General features: G+C 41.8%; 1 protein-coding gene across 1 annotated transcript in view; it reads right to left on the bottom strand.

The window, feature by feature from the left end:
• The window catches only part of MACO1 (macoilin 1), a 59,330-nt gene that overhangs the window by 13,751 nt on the left and 22,999 nt on the right, over nt 1–22,580 (bottom strand). The window contains exons 5-6 of the mRNA XM_040619009.1: nt 22,032–22,210; nt 20,288–20,789 (exon numbers count right to left, since the gene is read on the bottom strand). Of these exons, the coding sequence (XP_040474943.1) occupies nt 20,288–20,789; nt 22,032–22,210 (681 nt within the window). The remainder of the gene's footprint in view (nt 1–20,287; nt 20,790–22,031; nt 22,211–22,580) is intronic.

Below are 22,580 nucleotides of genomic sequence, written 5' to 3'. Positions count from 1 at the left end.
ACACACACACACACACACACACACACACGAATTTCCTATGCCCCCCAGCATGGGAGATGTACTGGTAATGGCCAGCCCATGCCCCACCGGCTCTGAGATACTCTGATACAAGAGAATCTACAGTCTCAGATTCCCTTCCACCGTGGGCCCGGAGAAGAGCGTCTAAGGCAACCTCTGAAACTGCTAGCATCCTTGCTACATGATATTCACACTTCTAGTGACTGTGACGGAAGAGCTCATTGGACTCAACAACAGAGCAAATGGGAACAAATGACATGCTCTGAGAATCGTAAGAACACTCCCTCTGTGAACTGAAGCCTATTTTTCTCCTCCGTTCCTTAACCTCTGTTCCATCTATTTTCTTTTAATACAGTAACAGCTTCATTTTACACGATATGTTCTGGGGAACGATTATATGAGCAGGTAGGACTGAAAAGTGTCCAAAAAAAAGTATAAAATCCAGACTCTCTGCATGAGAGGGCTTTATAATTTCACTAGAGGCCAACAAATGACGACTTAAAGTGGTGAGACAGTAGCACAAGGAAGGCCGGATTAACGACACGTGACAAGGAATAACAATATCTAATACTTAATGAGAACTCATGTGCCACACACTGTTCCATTGGCTTTAATGGTATGAACTCATTTCGTCGGCACAACTGTGGGCCAAGGACAATCTGTTATTCCCATTCGTACAGATGAAGGGGTCTAGATTCAGGAAAGGCTCCAGCCCCGGGTGACACAGGCTGCAGAGCTCGCTCTCTCCTCCAGCAGGCTGAGCGGGGGATGGGGAGAAGTGCCACAGGACTTCTGAGGAGAGAAGGTGGGAATTAGGTTGGGCCTCAAAGGCTGGGCAGGATTTGAAGAAGAAGGGGAGGAGGGGACAGTCTAAACAAGGGGAAAACATGCTCAAAAGCTCAAAAGTAAGGACAGCCATAGACATTTGGGCACGGAACAATCAGCCTGGCCTCTGAGGAAGCTGACAAACTAACAGGCAGGCAAAGGTCAGTCTGCTCTGGTGAGACCCTTATGCATGTCACGAATCCAACATACCAACAGAACCGAGATTTCTGGAGGGCAGTGGTGGCCTCTCCTTGGAACTGCCAGCCCCACAGACGTAAGTCCTTACAGACATGTTTTATTAAGCACCAAGTCCCCAGGGCCCACCACAGTGAACAACACTTACTAAATATATGTTGCCTGGCCTCCCTTGGAAAACCAAAGAGTGGCTTTATTTACTTATCTACCTTTAGGCAACTGAAACAAAATCTCAAAAACGAAAAATCATAACACATCAATGGCCATTTCCCAGGCACCGTGGCCTGTCCCCCTGTCCAGTGCCCAGGAACAGACACAAGACCCGGTATTCCAGAAGCACTGCCACGTTTCCTGACACAGCTCACTCCCCAGGGAAGGGTCACACGCCGACACCACGCCACACTTTCCCTATTGCCAGGGTTATTCCAGTTGGACGTACTCCCAGAACTGCCCTAAACAATTACAGACCGGCATTTCTACCATCCCCACACCGTCCCTCGTTCACCTGAAGTAACCCATGGGATACTTTCCAAAACAGGTCGATGCTATCAGGTTATCCCTGTTTAAGAAGTTTGGCTGAAAAACGTGTTAGGTTATTTATCTTTCTGGAGAAGTCGACTTCAGTCTGAGGACTGCATTTTTCGTAGAAAGGGTGAGTTTTAAGATGAGAATAGGGGCTTAGCATGGTTTCCTAACGGGGCTTAGGACCAGGATTCTAGATGCAGCTCTGGTGCCAAGTCCGTGACCCTGGGCAGGGCATAGAACCTTCCAGGACTCAGTTTCCCCCTGTAGGCTAATGACCTCTAAAGTTCCTCCCAGCTCAGTGTAGGGTTTCTAGGCCTGACACACTTACTGCCGGCTGCTGATCTGCCTCTCCAGATTAGCAACCTAGGAATCAAGTTCCAGGAATCAAGCCCGGGAATCAAGTTCCACGCAACCAGCTGACTGGGGCAAAGCACTGCCACAGTTGGAAATGGAAGAAAAGTGAAATCTGCGGAGGCTAGAGGTCAATAATTTTGCAGTTATTATTTTGCATCTTTAATCTATAAGGGCCAATTTCCCTACCCTCAACTAAGAATAATGACAATATTCTGAATGAAACTTTAGAGGTCCTCGAAAAATGTAAAAACTCAAAGACTTAATGCAATTATGAGAACAAAAAGTACAAAATATCTTGAGTGTAACTTCTGGAGACCGCAGAACCCTGAACAAAAATATATTTTCTTATGTAGAATTATGAAATTTTGTCAAAGACAATATAACAAACATAGGACGAAGTGGTTACCAGGGTTATGAAAATTCGTAAGATTTGTGCCCTTTCGTGAATGTGTGTTATACTTCAATAAAAAGCTTATTTTTAAAATAAACTAACCTAATTTCACAAGACAGAAGTAAAATTAAAATGCTTCAGGATTTTTATAACTGCCATGAATTTTGTAAGACTCTGAATTACTGTTCTCCAAGCAGCTGCGGCAACCCTGTGAGCTAACACCAGCATTCCCAGTTGAAGAAACACCGATCTGGGGGAACACTGCATGTGACACACAAGGTAACTTCAAGTGCTAAGTGGAAAACTCTCAGGAATTTTAAAAACGTATAAGCAGCAACAATGCATTGTCTCTCAGAAAAAGCATTAATTTAACCTTGCATGTTCACTACACTTTAAATCTTTACTGAGGTAGGTGCCAAAATGATTTATAATCCCTTATTAGATCTATTTTTAATTGCAAAAGTGACACCCAGTCCAGGTTAAACACTGCATGCAACAACAGAAAAGTAAAAATACAGAATAAAAATGTCAGTAATTCTTAATCCTCTCGTCCAGACAGAAGCACTCACTATTCACACTGGGTTTACTTCTTTCTGGTCTGCATGTGTCTTCTTTCTCTTTCTTCATACATGTCAGTATTTTTTAATATTGGTGAGAAAGTACCACACATGCAGTTTGCATATCGTACGCACCTTTGCACACCATCGGAAATTGTTCTGTTTTGGTTTGCTTTTGTTTTGTTTTCTTAAGTAGGCTCCACGCCCAATGTGGGGCTTCAACTCACGACCCTGAGATCAAGAGCCACGTGCTCTACCAACTGAGCCAGCCAGGCGCCCCTAGAAAATTTTCATAAACAATTTAATTGCTGCATAATATTCCACTGTATGGATGCACTATACAATCCTATTTTCTAAGCTATACTTCAATTTTTGCATATGCTCAACAGAAAAATGTACACAAGTTTTAAAAAAGAATTACGGGAATTAGTAAATTGAATTGAACCAAGCCAGTCAAAGGGCCAGGGACATTTATTAGACAAATAACTACTACTTGTCTTAATGGTATACTTAACCCTTCGGTGCCAAAGGTCAATGCTTCCTAGATAAAATGCAGATATATAATTCACTGGTTTGAAGCACCAAGAAGTACTGATTAAATGGTGTTAGAGGTTAATGCAAAATCCTCAAACATATTCATGGGATTTTATTAAAATGTCAATAGCTGCTATCTGATTTAGAAGCAAGTGGTCGGGAAGAAAATGAGGCAGAAGTAACAGTTTATAACCCTTAAAACCGATTACTGTAAATAGGGATCAGAAGGAAGGAGGAAAGAAAATGCATCCACAAGCTCAGACCCCTTTTATCAGAGCTAAATCCTACTCTCTTCCCTACACAAAAGATTAAGATATTAAAGGGAACTTTACTCAAGAAGAACTGCAATCTCATCCCCAGAAAAGAAAAGAAAAGAAAAGAAATTGGGCCAAACAGATCTTAACAAACTTGGTAAGGCTCAGGCAGGAAGTCAATGCACTTCCTGCTTGCCCAACTCCTGCAGCACCGGTTTTCAGCCTTACAAAGTCTGCCCAATGCTGTCACCACTTGGGATTCAGACAGGGCCCCTGGCAAAGCTAGAGCCTGTGTGCCTAATAAATATGTCCCCTAGTGCCCAATGATACAATCCAAGGTTCTAACCAACCCAAAATGTTACCTATTAGGTCCAGACACCTTTCCTAGCCACTTGTATTAATAATTTTAAAAGACAGCACCCAACTTGTAACCTGTGAAGCGACCTCTGACCCCCCAGCAGACTACCTCACTCATAGCCCGAGGTGGGGTCATTCAGAGCAGCCCTCCTTCAGGGCGTCACTCTCACCGGCAAGCAGCCTTCAAAGCCCAATGAACGGCCAAGGTGAGGATCCCTCTTACCTGCTCCAAGGCCAAGGTGAGGATCCCTCTTACCTGCTCCAAACCCAAAATCTATCTCATCTTCTCCCTCATCCCACTCAACTAGGATAAGCTATCATATGAATGTTTGATAATTATTTCATATTAAGAGGAAAGATTTACATTTTAATAAGGGGTAATCTCCTAGCTGACCAAAAGAATGAAGCTCAAACAGTAGTCTTCAAGGCGGGCTAAGTAGGAAAAACATTTCTGAGCATCTAAAAGTACATACACCTGGTAGTAAAACTACAGGATTCAAGTGTCAGCTTTTAGTTGAAAGGGGTATTGTTTTTAAGTATCTGAAAAGGTAGGGAGATATTTGTATCTAAATGTTTGTAATCTTTATCTTCTGTGAATTACTTGAATTACAGCCCACAGTACTACGATTTCATTGAAGGTGTAAAAGTCTCCAATGGGTACTGCCAATAACTTCAGGGTTTTATAAACCCTGAGGCTTTATGAGGCTTGACTGACAGCTCAGCGAACTTTAAGGCTTTGGGGTAGTAAATTTCCCTAGGAAGTTAAGCCCTGCAAAAAAGAAGGAGATCTTTTTTTCAGCCAGGACTTCACCTAGAGATGACTAGATTCCCCAAATACTCTATGAGTCACACTCTATACCCACTCCAGAAAACTACCTAAGTGTATATTTCTAGGGCTGCTGGTTTGACCCCGTGAACCCATCAGAAAGATGAGGAGCCTCGGCTCTGCTGGTTATCTCTGAACCCTAAAGAGCTACTGACAGAGAGGCTCTAGGCTCTGCAAGACAACACAGAACTGGAAACAACAAGCGTCAGCAAGGATATGGAGCAAAGGGAATCCTCATGCACTGTTGCTGGGAATGTAAACTGGTGCAGCGACTCAGGAAAACAGTATGGAGGCTCCTCAAACAACCAACAACAGAAGTACCATAGGATCCAGTAATTCCACTTCGGGTATTCATCTAAAGAGAACGAAAACGCTAATTTGAAAAGATAAACGCACCCTATGTTTACTGCAGTGTTATTAACAACAGCCAAGCTATGGAAGCAATCTAAATGTCTATCGATAGATGAAAGGATAAAGATATACACAATGGAATACTAATCAGCCATAAAAAAAGACATTCCTTGCCATTCTCGACAACATGGATAGACCTAGAAGGTATTATTCTAAGTGCAATAAGCCAGAGAAAGACAAATACCATATGATTTCACTTATATGTGGAATCTAAGAAAAACAAATGAACAAACAAAAAACAACAAAAAAGAGAAACAGATTCATAATATAGAGAACAAACTGGTGGTTGCCAAAGGGGAGAAGGAGGGTGAAATAGGTGAAGGGGATTAAGAGGTACACGCTTCCAGTTATAAAATAAATAAGTCGCGGGGATAAAAAGTATAGCATAGGGAATATAGTCAATAATATCACAGCACACTTATCACAGTGAGCATTTCATAATGTATATAATTGTTGAATCACTATGTAGCGCACCTGAGATTAGTGTCAACTATACTTTAATTAAAAAAAAAATACAACTTGGGACGCCTGGGTGGCTCAGTCGTTCAGTGTCTGCCTTCAGCTCAGGTCATGATCCCAGGGTCTTGGGATCGAGTCCCACATCGGGCTCTCTGCTCAGCATGGAGTCTGCTTCTCCCTCTTACTCTCCCTCTAGTTTCTCCCTTTCTCTCTCTCTAATAAATAAATAAATAAATAAAATCTTATAAAAAATACAACTTACAATGCTGCTTGCTCTGTAAGAAAAGGGGCTTTGGAAGAAAAGGAGCTTTGGGAGATCGTCTCCAAATTATACAGCCAAGTGACCGAAAGATGGATGCTTCTAACAAACCCGTCGCACCACCCAAAATTACCTACTCCTTGTTTCCAGACATCTTCTGACTTTAATTATACCACCTCGTGGGGGAGGAATGGCCTCCAATTTTCAAATCCCACTCTTCAAGGCCCAGTTAAAAAATAAAAACAAAAATTAAACACACTCTCCACCATGAGGTGCTGATCTCTGGGGCCCAAAGTTCTCTCTCCCTCTGAAATCTGAAAGCCCTTACTATTGGTGCTTCTTGTTTGGCACTAAACCACGGCCCTGGGCTGTTTTTTAATTTGTTTTGGTTTTTAATCTTTTCCTGTGTATGTATCTTATTTCTTCAAACACTATACATTCTTTGAAGCTAGGGATTGACTGTGCTAATAAAATTAGAAGCTGGAACTGTATTTCTGAAGTTTCTTTCAATCCTTGTAGGCCACTGTCTCTAACCCTCACTCTTTGTTCATCTCCCCAGTGCTAAAATAGGTCACGTCTACCTACAGCAGCCTGTCAGATTCTTAGTTCAATAGTGGCTGAAGGAGACAGGGTTAATGGGTGTCTGCTTATCATGAAGGCAGGTGTACATGAAAAGAATGAATGAAGAGCAACTGCTTCACCTTGGTAAGGACCTAATTCCATTAGGAGATCCCCTGGTATACATTAATCATATAAGACAAGACTTGTTTAGGACCACGCAGCTGTCTATGCAGAACATCGAGCTCATCATTAAAGTTCTATCCCCAGAAGAAATAGTGTTTACCCTCTCCATCAACTTCTTCCCCTCCCCCTTTCCAGGTCATTTCCACTGGCAGGACAGGCAGCACGGGGCATGCACATAAAAACCGGAATGCACTTCATCCTCGGTGAGGCTTACACTAACCTAAAGCTGCTCCAGCATGTTCTACAGACCTCATCTTTGGAAACAGCGAAATGAAGTTGCCTCAGGTCTCACTGTGGTCACTACCATTGCTTACTAGGCACAAATATCAAAAAATAAGCAACAGCTTGATGATTACTAAGTAAAACCATATTACAAAGTACCTTACGTCTCTGCTCCCTAATCTGTCAAACACAAAAAGTAAACACAATCATTTTCATCAAGAATACAGCGAGGGAAAAGGAATCCCAGAGGCCTTCACATAACTGGTCATATAGGGAAACAGGGAAACTGACTTCTTAAAACCCTTCAAGAATAAAGCTGTGAGTGCTATGACTAGTATTTTTAATAAGGTCCTTCAAGAATGTGGTCAGATTTGATAGTTTATATCAAAAGTCTTTAAAATATTCATATCTGTTGATGTAGCATCCCACTCCCTGACATTCATTCAGGGAACTGGAGACACACACAAAGACTTATGTAACAGTGTGTTTGTTGCAGCATTATTTCTAATAAGAAAGAAATCAGAAACACTTAAACATTCAACAGAAGACTGGCTAATTGTATATTCATGTGTCTGACTAACATACAACCATTAAGAAACCATTAAGGAAGAGTATTTGACGACACAGGAGAATGCTCATGATAGTCAGTGAAAAAGACAAGTTACAAAACATTATACATAGTATGAGCTCCATTTGTAAAAAGAATATGTATGTATAAAGAGAAAAAAGACTGACAGGATATATATTAAGATAGTGGCTATCTCTTCTTGATCTTCAAAATTGGATGTCATCAACATGTAGAAATTACTTTTAACATTTTATTATTTTATTTATTTATTTATTTAAAGATTTTATTTATTTATTTGGCAGAGAGAGACAGCCAGCGAGAGAGGGAACACAAGCAGGGGGAGAGGGAGAGGAAGAAGTAGGCTCCTAGCAGAGGAGCCTGATGTGGGGCTCGATCCCAGATCGCCAGGATCACGCCCTGAGCCGAAGGCAGATGCTTAACGACTGAGCCACCCAGGCACCCCAACATTTTATTATTTTAAAATTGGGAGGAAAGTTATTTTTTTTTTTTAAAGATTTTATTTATTTATTTGACAGAGAAAGAGACAGCCAGCGAGAGAGGGAACACAAGCAGGGGGAGTGGGAGAGGAAGAAGCAGGCTCATAGCGGAGGAGCCTGATGTGGGGCCCGATCCCATAACGCCGGGATCACGCCCTGAGCCGAAGGCAGACGCTTAACCGCTGTGCCACCCAGGCGCCCCATGGGAGGAAAGTTATTTTAAAGGAGGAGGCTACAATGACATATCACCTCCCACCAGTCAGAATGGCTAAAATCAACAACACAAGAAACAACAGGTGTTGGCGAGGATATGGAGAAAGGGGAACCCTCTTGCACTGCTGGTGGGAATGCAAACTGGTACAGCCACTCTGGAGAACAGTATGGAGGTTCCTCAAAAGTTAAAAATGGAACTATCTTCTGACCCAGCAATTGCACTACTAGGTATTTACTCAAAGAATAAAAAAATACGAATTCAAAGAGGTACATGCACCCTGATGTTTACAGCAGCATTATCTACAACAGCCAAATCACGGAAATGGCCCATGTGTCCATCGGCCGATGAATGGATAAAGATGTGGTATACATATAGAGAGAGAGACACATACACACAATGGAATATTACTGAGCCACAAAAAGAATGAAATCTGCAACCACATGGTTGGAGCTAGAGAGTATTATGCTAAGCAAAGTAAGCCAGAGAAAGACAAATACTATATGATTTCACTCATATGTGGAATTTAAGAAACAAAACAAATGAGAAAAGGGGGGGAATGAGAGAGGCAAACCAAGAATCAGACTCTTCGTTATAAGAGAACAAAGTGATGGTTACCAGAGGGAAGGGGTTGGGGGATGGGCTCAATAGGTGATGGGGATCAAGGGCCGCACTAGTCATGATGAGCACTGGGTCTTGTATGGATGTGTTGAATTGCTATATTGTATACCTGAAACTAATACTACACTGTATGTTAACTAACTGGAATTTAAATAAAAACTTAAAAAAAATAAAAGAGGAGGCTGTTAATCTGCTTTCCATGGCTTTTCAATGTTCACTGTTACTCTTAGATTTGCCCATGTCGGGGCACCTGGGTGGCGCAGTCCTTAAGCGTCTGCCTTTGGCTCAGGGCGTGATCCCAGCGTTCTGGGATCGAGCCCCACATCAGGCTCCTCTGCTAGGAGCCTGCTTCTTCCTCTCCTACTCCCCTGCTTGTGTTCTCTCTCTCGCTGGCTGTCTGTCTCTGTCAAATAAATAAATAAAATCTTTAAAAAAAAAAAAAAAGATTTGCCCATGTCATAGGTCAGTTTCAGAATAATCTGAAAGCCTTAGGGAAAGTCCAACTCTTTTACTTTATGAACTTTTTAGGTCACTCCAGAAAAGGGGGAATTTAACGTTCTGGAGTACAGAATGCCTCACTTCCTGAATCTACATCAACTACTTCCCATTCATCAGTTCCTATCAAAACAATAGTTTTTCTAAATCTAGACTCCTGAGCTATAATTTATTGCCCTGGTCTGGCTCCCTCTGGAAAGGGGAGAGCAGACATTGTTCTGACATCAGGCTTCACGGTATACACACATCATAAGGGATGGATGGGAGGTCAGATTCTAAACCATCTGGCCTGTGAAGTCTGAATAACCAGCATCCAGGTCCCAAATTTTGGTGTATTTTATGCTCCAAGAACACAGGAGAGGAACACCTTGGTGTGGAAGAAGTTACCAGTCCTAGGCACAGGAGGGCTAGGCAGCTCTTTGTACTGTATGGTTTGAGGAATACCAGAGACCCAAACCACCCTTCTCGTCACAAGGCTTGCTGTCCCTTCTCCTTCTAAGTGCTCTGAAAACCTCATAGTCAGGTGTGAGCATTCAACTAGATAGGGGGTGGTCTTTGAATGGGGTGGGGGTGCGGGGCCATCATCAACAGGTGCATGTTTTCCAGGAATGCCATGAACTGAAGAAATGGAGAAGGCAAAAAGGTCCCATTAATACCTGGAGGATTATGCTCAGCTTCATGGGATTTACCAGATATTTGCTAACATTAAAGTCCTTCCTTTAGAAGTCAAGTTTTGATTGGTGGGGCCAGGGGATGGGAGGGAACAAAATACAAGAACAACAGGAAGGGTCAGGTGCAGAGGTTCCAAACTGGTAAGTCAATCTGGCCCAGAAACATGTTTTGTTTGACCCTCCTTGACTTTATAACTGGGATATTTGACATAGATATCTATCTTTGGCATCTCTTCAGAATCTCAGAAGATTTAGCAACACTAGGCCTGCCATTCCCCATGGCGACGACTGGCCGTCCCACTGGAAGGGTATGCTCTCCCAGACTCCCAGGGGCCAGGCACAGAAGTGAATACAAATGATGGCACCCCTGGCCTGCCCCTCTCATGTCTGTGCCCTGTCTTGCTCCTACAGGTGTTAGTCTATAACACCAGCTCTAGGGTGGTGGGGGGTGTAATAAGGACAAGAGTCTTTTCCAGTGCATTATTCTGTGTTTCATTTTCCAATTTGTTACAACACTCTACCAAGAGAGGTGAAATGAACCTTATGAAACAGAAGAGCTGTCATTCTTCCCATAAAAGAGAAACTAAAACTTGTTCTAGTCCTGAGAGTCCCGGCTGGCTAGGAAAAAGGTCTGAGACTTGCAAAGACTGAATGCCCACACTGGCTGTCAAAGGATTCAAACAGCTAGTTTCTAAATGATAGCGTGAGTAACATTTAAAGAATATAGTTCCTTTTCCTTGGAGTACCTCCCCTTCAGGGAATCCACCGCTAATCCCCTTAGCTGGAAATCTCAATTCACTATGTGCCAGCAGGGGTACTGACTCAGAATTTAACACAAAGTTTTATAGTAGTTCCTTCTAAATTCTAGGGAGGAAACTTTCCAATTATTTAACTAGAAAGCCCTGCTTTGTTAGAATAAACTCTTAGTACTCAACATAAAAATGTTTCTAATGTGGACTCCCTGCCCCAAATAATTTGTGTTATTTCATAATATAGTTATCCATACAATGTAATTATCTTCTTTGATCACCTGAATATGAAGACATTAGGTAAACTGCTGGCTTAAATTCATTGATGCCTAGTTTCTCAAGAGCTACATGGTTTTCAAGTCACAAACTAGCCCTGTTTAAGTATAAAATTATCATGCTTCTATTACCACATTTATATCTCAAAATATTACAGTTTTAAATCATTGCAGTGGTTAAAATAAACTCGGAATCTATTGTGAATTAACATAAACAGAGCCAACCAAGTAAAACCTACAGGTGTCGTAAATATGGTGAGCATGGCAGAAATGGAAATAAATCATGTCTGCTCAGAGGCAACGCTACGCAAACATGAATTAAAAACATTTTCCACAGAGACAGAAAACAAACACGCTAAACATACTAAATAGAACTATGGCTCTACTACTTATTTTTTCCACTTAATAATTTCCAGATAATCTGATAGCAGCTGTATCCAACGTATGTAATTTAGTTAGAACCTCCCACTGTCCAGTTTCCATCACCTTCATTCTAAAATTTCAGCTAAGGGTGGGGGAATGGGATAGACCGGTGATGGGTGGTAAGGAGGGCACGTATTGCATGGTGCACTGGGTGTTATACGCAACTAATGAATCATCGAACTTTACATTGGAAACCGGGGATGTACTGTATGGTGACTAACATAATATAATAAAAAAATCAGAAAAAAAAATAAAAATAAATAAAAAAAATAAAATTTCAGCTAAGAATAACACCATCAGAGCTGAGTTACTCTGTGCACCTGCAGGAGCAGGGAGGCCTGCCCTGGCAGCCCCCACTCGCTGGGGCGGGTATCAAGCAATCATGCGGTAGCCGTAGTTTGTCGGCGCTGTGGTGTGCGGGTGGCACAGGCAGGGGGAACAGCCAGGGTAAAGCCCCAGAGCCCAGTCCCTGTCTCCCAAGGTCAGATTTTCTCCAGCACGCTATTTCTGACACACGGCAAACTGCATACAAATACAAAAGAGAACCACCAACCTCTAGCACCAGAAATGATACATACGCAGTCGACACCCTTTCTAACCTGGGGGATTTCCTTGGAGCAGAACCATGGGATCTGAGCTCCCTCTCCAGCTACCACAAAGACAAGGAGAATGGCCAGGGCTGCGGGTGGGGAGAGAGAGGGCAAGACTCACCAGGAGAGATGAATACGACAAGCAAACGGAGATTTCCTCCAAGTTCTTGGCCGAGGTGTGGATTGTGCCTAGATTCCCTGGCCCTGAAGCACAACCACCCCACTGCCAGAGCAAATGGCTTCTTTCTGAGCGCAGTTCCTCAGAGGAGTTTTCTCTCTTTGTCCCTTGTAACTTCCAGAAATTCTTGAACCTCCTGCACAGCCTTAGAAAATAGTATTGGGCGCCTGGGTGGCTCAGTCGGTTAAGTGTCGACTCTTGATTTTGGCTCAGGTCAGGATCTAAGGGTTGTGAGATCGAGCCCCATGTGGGGTTCTGAGCTCAGTGGGGAGCCTGCTTGAGATTCTCTCTCTGTCTCTGCCCTCCCAACCCCCACCCCATTCTCTCTAATAAAATACTCAGAGATAATAAAAAATAAATAATTTTTTTAAAAAGAGAAGAGTACCGACAGAGTACTAAATTTCAAAACTTCCTAGGAAATACCGAGGAAAGGGGCTTAGAGTGGAAAGTATTCTATTTTTTAGAAGTAAGACTGGTAACAACCCACTCAAGAGCAACAAATAGCGGGACACTGCACGTTGGTGCTTGGCCAGCTTGTCTAACCTCAGAAGCCTCTCTGAGCTGCACTGCAACTCAACTCCAAACTACACCGCACTGCACTTACTGAGGCTCATCTTTTTCTCCCTCTCTTTCTAATGCTAATTAGAATCTTTTTAAAGATTTCCCTGCACAAAGCTAATATTCATTCAATAAGTACTTATTGAGTATCTACTCTGTGTACCATGGCAGATAAGAGAAAAGGATGTCCCTGACCCCAGTGAGCTTACATTCTATTACGGATATAACAAGCCTGTGTAAAAATCCACACTGTAGAGCGACAGACAATGTAAGAAGCAAACATCCTCTATAATCAACTACAACTGACCATCTGGTATACACCATTTCAAATAATTTTCTGTGTACCTGAGAACGACATCCACCCATATTTTGTAATGGTCCCATAATAAATAATCTGTTTTGCTACTTCCTCCCCTTTAACAATCAATCTTGGAATCTTTCCATTACCTTCTTTTAAGATGGGTTTCCATCTTTTAAGAGAATCCTTTGTAACCTTTCCCATTCACACCACTGTGATTCCCCACTTAGGACTCTTCAGGACTTGAGGGAGGGCCGGAACAGTCCACAAAAATGCCATCTCCCCTAGGACACCTGTCCCAGGGACTGCTCATAGGCTCTACCTCCTGAATTGACTGCTCTGTCTTGTTTCTTCCCCATAGTCAGGTCTCAGCTTTGGCCTGTATTCTTGCTTTGTGTCTACAATCCTGGGTTTCATGCACTGAATCTCTTCCCCGCCTTCTGATGCCACTTGGCACCAGCAAGTTCCTTGCCCTTCCTTGCCCCTGGAGCTAGACGCCAGTCCCGCCCACTCCTAACCCTAAGATGGGCAAGTACCTGGATAGCTTCCTACAAGGGACAGGAAAGATGGATAGTTGAAAGAAGAACTGGTGTCTCTTTGTTCTTCTGGTGTATAGCATCTGCCCCTAATTTTCCTTGTTGCTTTGAAAAGCTTTTCTAAGATGACAAAATAGGAGTTTCTCGGATTCTCTCTTCACATAGGTCTTTTTTAGTTACTCACACCAAGTCATACTGAATCCACGGATTATTAAAAATCAGTATGCAAAAATATGGCCCTTTCTTTTCAAAGGATATATAATTTTTAGTTGTGCATAGACATCTTGAAATGTGGGGAAATGTAAAATAGGAAGTACTATATACACTGTCTCCTGTTGTCAGGGCACCTGGGTAGCTCAGTTGGTTAAGCCTCTGCCTTGGTCTCAGGTTGTGATCCCAGTCCTGGGATCGAGCCCCAAGTTGGGCTCCCTGCTTGGTGGGGAGTCTGCTTCTCACTCTGCCCCTCTCCCCCCCAGCTCCTGCTCTCTCTCTCTCTCAAATAAATAAATAAAATCTTTAAAAAACAAACAAATAAAAAACCGTCTTCTGTTGTTTTTTGCCAAAGAGCAAGACCATGCTAAGGAGGCTTATGTAAGTCAGAGGTTATACAATAATCTCAAATGATAGTATTTGGAAGATAAGATTAAATTCAGAAATACAAAAGACTGTGAACTGCTAGTCAAACCACATTTGGGCAATCTGTGCCACCAGCAAGTCCAGTCAAAGGGGAAAGCTGGCTGTTTTTAGCTTTGGCTACTTTCATCCCCCCGTTTTTAAGAGAAAACTAAAATCATAAATACAAATACAGGTTTATTTGGACTAGAAAGTGGAATGGAGAGCAATGACATTCTGCTCACCCACCAGCTTAAACCAGAAAGAGAGGAGTCACAAACACATGACAGCCTGCTAAAACACAATACTAATCGATATACTCATTGACGGACTAAAACATTATATAGCCTATTTAATAAAATATGTTGTCATCAATCTATATGCTCCAAAAAGAATTCTCTAAGATCCAGATCTGGAAATATAAGTTAGTCCCTGGGCATGAATGTTCAACACTCCTCAGTATAAGTGAATGAGTTAGAATTTCTTAAAGTGCTTCTCTATCCCTGCCCTCTCCTCCTTTCCCTCTGAGGCAGGGCCACTACCTGCTTGGGGATTATCTGAAAAATCCTGATAAACATTTTCTCCTCTATCCGCCCCCCCCCCGCGATTTCAAGTCTCCAAATAAGCAAAATTATATGAACAAATTAAGGTATAAGTGACTACGTTTTCCTGTGCTTAAAATAACCAAATAGATTTAGAGGAATGAAAGAGTGAGTACTCAATATAGTACAGCTTTCCCCAGACTTCCATGTTTCCCTGAAGAGAGGGCTCCCCCAGCTCCCTTGCTTCAAACTTTCTCCAGAACTTCCTCTCGTGGCAATGCCCAAACCCCAGAATCCCAGCCCTTCCAAGCTGCCACTGGTGGCCTCTCCTCAGGGTAAGGTGAGGGTTAGCTACTTCCCTGGTCTCCAGTTCAGGTCTGCAGGTGACAAGTTAAGCCTACTCCAGAATTATTCCTCCCGAAAGGGCATATTCCATGCTGGGTGGTTTTGGGCTGTCTGAACCAGAGTAACTCCCAAGCTAGCCCTAACCAGAACTGAATTCTCAGAGACCCTGTAAGCTTTCAAGGGTATGAGTGGATGGTCCCTTTACGTTCAGAGATTAAGTATGCCCTGTATCTTTAGGCAAGAGCAAGAATTTTAAAAACACTTAGAACAGCATCTCTCTATGAAAAAGGAAATGAATGAATTCTGAATAATTCATGAATTAATAATAAATGAATTCTGAAGTTCTAAGCATTTCTTCCATAGATTTGAGCCATGAGAGCTTAAAATGCAGGTCTGGTGCCAATCCTTGAGCCAGCTTTAAGTGTATGTACATTTAAAACAAATAAAAACACAAGAACAAAAATATAAAGTAGAAAAATAAAGCAGGTTGATAATCCTTTTTAAAGCAGCGTGGTTAGAACAAAAAAGGCACAAGTCAAGAAACTTCGGTCTGGTCCTGGCACTGCTACTGTAGCTTGGTCACCTAGACTAGCCATTTAATCTTCCAGGGCTCATTTATTTCATTGATAAACAGACAAGGGTGGGAAGGCTGGTCGAGATGCCTCTGATAACTCTTCCAGCTCCAAAAAAAAAAAAAAATCACCATTCTAAATTCTACTCAGTTTTGTTAAATACATCTCTGCTCTGCAAACTGTGGATACTTTTCCTTCGTGAATCTTCATACCGGATGCTATTTAACTATATTAAAGTCAAAGGTGATCTCTCATTAAGAACAAGCACTAAAAATAAAAAGATGAATCTTCTGTCTTGGGTACAAAAAAAAAAAGAGAGACTAGGAAAGAACCAAGAAGAGACTTTTGTTTCAAGATTTCTAAAGAATATGGATTACTTTACATCTTGTAGTCAGTTTTAAACTCCCTTCCTTGACTAGGACACTGAAACAAGTAACAATCAGCAGAAGAACCCCTCCAGTCTTGGGCTGTATTTGAGAGGGAGCTTCGTGCCAAGTGCACAGGGAACCGCCGCCTCGTGTGCTTGCAGGCCCTGAAACTGCGGGAAAGCGGCTCAGATGTCACCCTGACCTGCCCAATCTTGGGAGTGATGGCTGAGGAACTGCCATGGAATATTCCACATCAAGGGAAAAAGAGAGTGAGGCTAAGTTGGCAAAATGATTTAGATATAATTCTTTTTAAGATTTTCTTTCTTTTAGAGAGAGAGAGAGAGAGAGAGAGAGCGCACAGGTGAGGAGGGGCTGAGGGGGAGGGAGAAAGAATCAAAGGAGACTCCGCAATGAGCAATGAGCGCGGAGCAGGGCACGGGGCTCGTGGTTGGATCCCAAGATCGCTGCGAATCACGACCTGAGCCGAAACCAAGAGTCAGACACTTAACCAATTGCACCACTCACGCGGCCCTCAATATAATTGAAGTGAAAAAAGCTAGATACAAAAACTACACAAATGCTATGGCCACAGCTATATACGTTTAGTTGATGAAAAGAACAAACAACAAAATTTTAATAGTGATTCGTGTCACGTGGTGGGACTATCCCCCCTTTTCTCTGTCTAAATTTTCTGTAATTTTTGACATTTAAAGTGTTTAAAAATTGACCACTGAAGAAAAAATGTAAGCAAATCTCATTCTAATTCACATTATTCCCAGCACTTAGTAAAATAATTGATCTTCCTCGTTACTTTTTCTGTTTTTAGCTAGAATTTTTCTCAGGTCAGAATTAAAAATATTTTGGCTACCCACATTACACACCTGTTTCTAAATATCTTGGGTAAAGAGCTCAAAAATCAAGCTGGCAGAAATCAGGTCATTCTGTAAGATGTATTTTTCAAACGAAAAGAGGACTTGGGACTGGCTTTCACGAGTTCCCAAACTCTTCTGGGGCAGGATCCTGCGGGCAGCACTTATTCCAAGTCCCCAGCACACACAGATGTGGGGCGCCTGGGAGGCTCGGTCAGGTAAACCTCCAACTCCCAGTTTCGGCTCAGGTCATGATCTCAGGGTCGTGAGATCCAGCCCCACTTCGGGCTCAGAGCTCAGTGGGGAGTCCACATGAGATTCTCTCTCTCCCTCGCCCACTGCCCCTCCCCCCCTTGCCCCGCATGCACATGTGCTCTCTAATAAATAAATAAATAAATCTTAAAAAAAAAAAAAAAGGCAGTCACAGACGCTACATAAATGAATGAACGTGGCTGTGTTCCACTAAAACTATTTTTTACAAAAACAGGCAGTAGGCCAGATGTGGCCTGTGTGCAGTCATTTGCCAACCTGTGGTCTACAGCACACTGGAGAGCATCCACGGGGCTCGGAGGGATGGAGAAAAGACCTGAAGGACTGCTTGCTCCTTGTAAGGAATGGCTGTCAAACCTTTTCACAGCCACACCGATTTACAAGAATTCTACCTGAAAGTGGTACTGATGAATTCTTCCCCCAGAAGTCACAGAATTGGTTCCTCAAATATAGCAGCTCTCAACCACGATACCTACAGAATGATACCTATAGAATGTTTTGCAATTAATTAACTATTAATAATACAGTACTGGTTTTTCAAATGATTTTTAAAAAAAAACATTTATAAAACAGGAAGCATTAGATCAGTCTTCTCCCAACAGCCAGCCTGGCTCATACACAATCCTGGGTGTGTCTGCAGTAGCAAAGGGCTCGCATACACACTGTCAGCCCTCGAACGCCTGCATCAGAAGGAGCCTTACCAGGCGCTGCATCCAGCCCCTCTCCATCTCAAGATAACAACCCCATTCTCAAGCTAACAACTCGAACATGTCAGGTTTGGACCAGTTACAGTCTTACTAATATCCATCAAAGCATACATGAAGTCAAACAAGAGGAAACGGGAGATAGCCAAGAAGGGCGAGAGGAAATGTGATAAGGCCTCCTACAACCAAGCTGAATAATTTGCTCACATACTCTTCTTTTTATAAACTTCCATTGTCGTTCATCTTAGAAAAACTGGAAAATGCATGAATGTAAAAAGAAAAATTAAAGCCCCAATACTATCATGAGGTAATAACTATTGTTATCATTTTAGTTCCTTTCACTCTAAATTATTTTTCTGTGTCTATTAGGAAAAAAAAAGATGTTGATAAAATTGCTTTCTCCTTTCTTCATTATTATGTCATGAGCCCTTCCCTATATTGTTTAATATTATGGTTCAAAAATGTGACTTTGTAATGTCTATATTAAAAGTCCATCAAATGGATGGACCATATTTTATTTAAACTTCTCCCCTGTTGTCAGATATTTATATCATCTCCTTATTTTTTAGAATACGTTAGAAGTTGAAAATAATTCTATGGAAGCTTATAAAACTACTTAAATATAATATTTTCTACTTATGTATTTGACAACAGGTAGTCCCTAAAACAGAATTACTATCTTGGGCCTTCCAGATCAAGGCACATCAGAGTACACGTTAGTGACCACGGGAAGAGGCATACAACCCAGGATGAGACGTGGGGGCACTGGACCCACGCACAGGAGAACTGGCCATCTGAGTCCCTGAACTTCTTTACTAAAGGCAGATTAGGTGGTAGAGGCAATCAACATTGTAACTGTGGCCCACGTGAGATGCCGTCATAAGACTGAGCCTCGTCTGCTCTCTCTGAAATAACCAAGAGGAAAATTGTTTTGCCTTGACTGTTATTATTAAAACTGTGTAGGAGAAAGGATATTAAAAAGCTTGGGGCACATGTTTTGTTTACAGCATATAGTAAATTTGTGGGACATTTCCTTTGAAATAGAAGGTCAACTAATTGGTCTTTCTCCTGTGGGTACCTGGAGGAGGGTTCTCTGCTGAGCGTTTTCTCTGCAGGGCATCATGGACAGAATGTCATAATGGACAGATGTGGATGCCAGCCTGGCAGCTTCTAAAAGTGGCCAGGGGCTGAAACCTCTAGAGCCTTTAGTGGTAGAACCCAAGCATGTTTCCCTTAATCTAGCTGCCAGCCAGAAAATTAAGACAAATTAATAATCTAGTTCATATAATTTATAATGCTAGAAACCTTCCCTCCTAGAATAAATCGCTCTGAATTAAGCCAAAGGAAGGGGCATATAAGCTAACTTAGCGGAGGGAGGGAGTTACAACTGTCCTCTTGAGTTACAGAGAAAAAAAGCTCCAGTTCAGATCCCAGTTTCCAAACTGAAAGATCCAAGGTAAGATGAACATATGTGTATTTTAGAAAATAAAAAAAAAAAAGAAAAAAAAAACAGAAAAATTAAGGCTGAGCTAGTCAAGGTAATCCAACAATGTTTTTCTTTTACCTAAAGATGGGAAAAGGAAGCTTTCTGATTAAAATTTAAGTCTAACGTTGTATTTACCTATGAGATTTTTAGAAATTACTTTTCAAACCTAATTTTCCCAGAGTTATCTGGGGCCTAATTCACATTTTTAGTGGAATAACAAAAAAAAGCACAAGGTGGTAAGGACAACTTTCTCCACACCCAGTGCACCCCACCTTTTGTAACTTTCTGACAAAGAGCTGTGCACGAACAGGACATGGACTCTTTGCTCTGTGTCTATGCCATAAGAACTTTGGATATGCAAACAGAAAAGGACCAGGATGGGGCGCCTGGGTGGCTCAGTCGTTAAGCGTCTGCCTTCAGCTCAGGTCATGATCCCAGCATTCTGGGATTGAGCCCTGCATCGGGCTCCCTGCTCAGCGGGAAGCCTGCTTCTCCCTCTCCCACTCCCCCTGCTTGTGTTCCCTCTCTCGCTGCCTCTCTCTCTGTCAAATAAATAAATAAAATCTTTAAAAAAAATAAAAGAAAAAAGAAAAAAAGAAAAGCACCAGGACTACAGGTATGTCTCTCAACACCACAGGAAGAATCAAGTTACATGGAAATTGGTCAAACGTGCAAAGATACCACTGTCACCTCTTACTCCGGACACTGGAAAGAGCTGGAGTCAATGGTTCAGGACAATGGCACCAGGGAGCCAACCAAGCCACATGAGATAAACACTAAAATGCCAAATCCCACAGAGTTCATAGTCACAGTATCTGATCACAAACAAGGCCCACAGGCCCATATGGAAGTGTCTGTTTTTCAAGACCTAAGTCAGCTTTACTGGAAAGTGGTGGTGAGGACACAGCACGCACTTACCTTACCAGTGCATCTGGTTTGCTTAGCTGGTTGTTAGGAATACAGTTTTCCATTAAGTCCTTGTGTGTACTTGGGCTCTTGCTCGTGCATTTTTGCTTCTTCTCGTTTTTACTAGATGAGGAAGGAATGCTCCCATTTGTGGCGCTATGACTGCGAGGTGAGGAGTTCACAACTCCACTGGCGTTTTTGTAATTTTTTGAGGAAGCAGTGCATGAGTCCTCTTTCAAGAGATTTTCTGTACTTCCCACAAGATCATTATTTAATCTTTTACTATTGATATGGTTTTCCATATACTCAATTTCTTGTATTTTCGAGTCTACAGGTTGTAGAATATTGTTGTTATTTATTCCAAGGTTGTGTTTTTTGGCATCCTTGTCCTTTTCTTTCCCTTTTTCTCGGTATTCTATCTCTGGCAAAGTTGTGGAGAGTTTTTTGTTGGCTGGGATACCTCCGTTGTGGTGTATAAGGATCGAGGAATCCATATCAGGCAATCCTTTGGCTGCTACAATACCAAAAACAAACCAACAAACAAAAAAACCCACACCGGAATATTTAGTTGTATAAAAACACAGCACAGATCGATTCAACAGACTGCATTATCTATGCTTAGAAACCCACTATATCAATTTGCAAACTCACTGAGAAGCAAAAACCACACCAACATCATGCTAACTTCAAGAAGCAAATCCAGGTAAATTTGAGAAGCTGCACATTTAGAAAATCACCACCATTTATAAGCACCAAGCCTATAGTTTTGGCCTTGAAAAGAAGATGAGGATTTTATAATTAAATCATACTTATCAGTCAAATCAAATGTGTCTATCGCTGGGATAAAGAGGACACAGGCAGGTCAGACTCTTAAGAGGCCATTTAAGAGACGCTAACCAAACTGTTAATAACTTTACTGAAAAGACAGCGATTAAATGAAACAAAATAGGAGGTGTGATGTTAGGATATAGGGCATTATCCTTTTCTTGACTCTAGCATTAAGGTAAGAAATCTGTCATTTACTAGACCACTCAAAAAGAATTTCCCATATGAGGTCTGCACATTTCAGTGTGTCCAAGTCTACTTGAAGAGAGATTTTTTGCACCATACCAGAGAATAAGATTTTGGTATATTATCAACTAAAAACATGACTCCAAACTTCCAACTCTCAAACCAAAGAAAACTGATACTGCTGTCAATTCATCTCCTGAATTGGATATATGCTCATTAGAGAGATCCTGTTAGAAAAAGTTCACTTGAAGATCTACCTTGCATTACATGAGCTATTTAGAATGGGACCTGGACCCACCAGGTCTATTCAGGAGAATTTTAACTTATAAAACAATTGTTTCTGTCTACCTCTCGATCTTGCTTATACTTTGGTTCTTGGCTTGCCTCAATTACAAACTCACAGAGTTATATATCCTTGCTACTGAGAATAAACATTTTAAAATATTTATAACAGATAAAATATTGAAAAATAAAATAAGCTATAAAAATAAGATATATAAAAATAATAAAATAAAATAAACGTAGTAAAAGCACATGGTCTTCAGACACCAGGTAGAAAACCCCCACACCCTGTATTTCATGACCAAACAAAGCAATGGCCCTGAAAGGAAACACCAGAAAACAGGAAAATCCTTGGTCATTTTCCAAAGTCCTACCAACTCTGCCAGCGGAAAAAAAAAATCTACTGATAGACAAAATTATGACTAATCTACTGAGCCAACACAACTTCAGGGTAAAGACCTACCTTCCTCGGCCTCTTTTTCTTGCTTCTGCAGCATCTGCTGCTCTGGCGGGAGAGCTTGCTGAAGAAGCTGCATGTAAAATTCGTTCTCTTTTTGCACTTCCTTCTGCTTCCTTAACCGCATTTTGTAGCTTACATAACTTTTGAAGCCAAAGCCCAAAGTCACCACAGGGTACCCAATACTAGAAAGAAGAAAATCTAGCCAGTAATTGCCAGTAAAAAACAAACACACGCATCGAGCCCATGAGGTCACCTCGGACTGAAATTAAGAAAGAAATTCTAGCTGATGATGGTATTAGAGCGCTTAGTAAACACAGAAATATATGTGATGTCTGCTGTGGAAATGAGAGGCAGCCGGCACACAGAACACACCCTCAGGGAGCAGCAGGACTGCTAGGCCACAGAGGCTGCCCACCACACTCAAGAACTTAACCCAGTGACTGCTGGATATAGTGGCTACTGTCTCTGATTAACACCGAACTCCCCTGTGCATTTCTAGAACTTGGGCATCTGTATGCTTTTAAGAACTAACAGGGTGGAGATTTTATGAGT

Source organism: Ursus maritimus, unplaced genomic scaffold (assembly GCF_017311325.1).
Source record: "Ursus maritimus isolate PB19 unplaced genomic scaffold, ASM1731132v1 scaffold_32, whole genome shotgun sequence".
NCBI lineage: Eukaryota > Metazoa > Chordata > Mammalia > Carnivora > Ursidae > Ursus > Ursus maritimus.
Note: the sequence above shows the minus strand (reverse complement) of the source record. Positions and strands in the feature narration are given on the sequence as shown.